The sequence below is a fragment of the Mesocricetus auratus genome, unplaced genomic scaffold, assembly GCF_017639785.1.
Source record: "Mesocricetus auratus isolate SY011 unplaced genomic scaffold, BCM_Maur_2.0 Super-Scaffold_100676, whole genome shotgun sequence".
Lineage (NCBI taxonomy): Eukaryota > Metazoa > Chordata > Mammalia > Rodentia > Cricetidae > Mesocricetus > Mesocricetus auratus.
This window is the reverse complement of record NW_024429266.1, coordinates 131,244,508-131,247,436: the sequence shown is the minus strand read 5'-3', so window position 1 is coordinate 131,247,436 and position 2,929 is coordinate 131,244,508. Positions and strand designations below refer to the sequence as shown.

Here is a 2,929-nt window from a genome sequence, read left to right as displayed (position 1 = left end):
TCTTATTTTGGGATTCTCTTTGTTTCCCTGTCCAATATTTATCCTGGAATGTGGACACCAATTGTCTGAGGAAATATCCCCTTTCTTCAGTATAAGATAGCTTTGGAGATGGGAGAAAATGAACAAATTTTGACCAAGTTTCTCTTTCTCTGTCTCTCTCTCCTCTCCTCTCCTCTTCTCTTTCTGTTCCTTTCTCATCTCTGTCTCTGTTTTTCCTCTCCCCAATATTTATTTCTTTTATTGATTTTTTCATCCTTTTTGTTGCTGTGGTTTATTTAAGCATAACTTAGCTTTTTCTTGGGACTATCAACTGTGATAACTATTCTAAGTTTTCTGCAATTGTCAACTAATTTAACTATGTCATGGATTTTAAGCAAAGCTGTTGCTAGAGCATATAGTAGATCTGTTGGGGAGCTGTAAGCTAACATCTTTCAATGATTCTTCATGCTCTCTGTGATGGTGTATTTGTCTGCTTATTGAACCAGCCACTATACCACAACTACGTAGGGTCTCCTTTTGTATTTGCTAACTGTTTTGCATGGGGCCCTCTAGCCTAATCCAGCTGTTCAGAACTTATAAACCAGACATTTGCAGTGAAGACAGAGCATCACACAGGCAGGGGGAGCAAGATGGAGTCACAGACCCAGGTCCTCATGTTCCTGCTCCTCTGGATGTCTGGTGAGAAATTTAAAACCATTATATTCTTCTCAGAGTCAATGTGAGCCAGGGTGTGTTATTGTATATATAATAATACTCAGGCAATATATCATTGCACTGCTATTAAATGACGAATTTCATATGTTTGAGGTCAGTTTATTGTTCTTATACATGATCACTGCAATACCTGATTACAGGTGCCTGTGGAGATATTGTGTTGACCCAGTCTCCATCTTCCCTGGCTGCATCAGTAGGAGAAAAGATCACCATCAGCTGCAGGTCCAGTCAGAGTCTCTTTTACGATGCAAACAATAAGCACCTCTTGGCCTGGTACCAGCAGAAACCAGGGCAATCTCCTAAACTGCTGATCTACTATGCATCCACTCAGTTCACTGGGGTCCCTGATCGCTTCATAGGCAGTGGATCTGGGACAGATTTCACTCTCACCATCAACAGTGTCCAGGCAGATGATCTGGCAGATTATTACTGTCAGCAGGATTTCATCCCTATTCCCACAGTGCTTCAGCCTCCAACAAAAACGTCCTCTGAGAGTCTCACCAGCTGCTTGCACCACACACAGCCCTTCACCTTACACTTCTCATTTTTGCAGGAAGCACTGATGAAAGCATATGTAGAGTCAAGCAAATTACAATGGGTTCAGTTTCTCTTATGTCTTTTGCTATGAAAATCCTTTATACAAAAAATACAAAAGAGGGCTCACTATTATTTTTCTACTTCTTATGTAACACAGTATACCAAATTCTAATGCATGCATATGAGTGATTTTCTTTTTATAGTTCTAGAGCTGAATTGATGATAATGGCAGGTTTATTTTCATTTTGAAGTACTAGGAAAGTGTGGTTCCTATTTTTCTAGGTTATGGAGTACTTTCTTACTCTTTTACTGGTGCCCATATCTTCTGGTATTTTATTTCCATAAATTCTTTCAGCTTTTACGACATTTTAGCTAATAAATTAGCTTCAGCTGTGTGCATTCTTCTGGGTGTACATGTGACATGGCATAGTTGTCCAAGTCGATGACACTTGATATTGATTGCCTCTTTGTTATTTGTGTTGTGGGAATCCAGCTCTTGTTTGATTTCAGGTCAGTGGCAAGTGGCTTTGTTATCTGATCCATCTTGCTGCTCCATAAGATGTTTTATCAATGTATATTCACTGTACTCAATTTTCTTGAAGGCAATGTTTTTCTAGTGCATAATATGTTTTGACCATATACACAAATGTTACATATTTCTACTTCCCTTTCTGTCTTTCTTTCATCCCCTAGTCCCTCTTTCATTTTTCTCTCTTTGTCTCTTTTATACATACACACACATTCACACATACATATGGACATATAAATACATACACACATAGATACAGGCACATCCACATATATCCACATAAATATATACATAAACTCATATTGAAACTCACACCTACATACATATATACACATATACAACTGAACTTTACATACCTAGAATCCACATATGTAGGATCCACAAAGGAAGGGAAAATATGATATTTCTTTCCCCTGTTCCTGGGTCCACATTTACCTCTGAAGTCTCCATATCTCATTTCCAGTGATGTACACTGAGAAACTTCCCTTCACTCCAACACTAGCTATAATTATGTGTCAGCAGATGCTGCTTTCCAGTTTTGCATTTCATATCAGTGAATAATATTTAGTGTTTTGAGAGGGGGATATTTTGTCCTCCTAAATAAAAAGTGTGGTAACTAATCATGTCCATATTCTGATGAAGAATCATATTGAACACCTACCTTGGAGATATGCTGGGGAGCAAGTGTATTACAGAGAACATAGAATTTCAGGGGAGCTTCAAATATCCTGAATCTGAGTGGTTCTCTGGGCAGTGAATCCTGGAGTATAGGTTGCCAAGTTTAGAAATGCTTCAAATAAATCAAAAGATGTACTTAAACCAACAGATAATTAATTATAACACAGAAGTACAAGATAATGAAACATCTAATAAAATTATGGGAAAAGCTGAAATCAGAGAAGAAACAAGCCATGGTACACCTTAGCTCCTTAGTGTTTCAGCAGAGAAGAGTGTGATTTCCTATTTCTCCTTGCTTATACCCTATTTCTGCCCAGCAAGCTCACTTCCTGTCTGTTTGTACAGACCTTCAGACCTCTGCAGTTAGTTAGTTGCAAGCTGCATTCTCTGGTGTTTAAATAGGCTTTATTTGTACAAACAAGATATCACCACAGAATGATATAAACAAAGGGCACTATTTAAAGTCAGCAT

The 2,929-nt window shown here is 38.1% G+C and overlaps 1 gene segment (V, D, J or C); it reads left to right on the top strand.

Moving 5' to 3' along the window:
- The first annotated feature begins 574 nt into the window (after positions 1-574).
- LOC101838669 lies at positions 575-1,342 on the top strand. The segment is given in 2 exon segments: positions 575-678; positions 855-1,342. Coding segments are annotated over 2 exon segments (537 nt in total).
- The last annotated feature ends 1,587 nt before the right edge of the window (positions 1,343-2,929 follow it).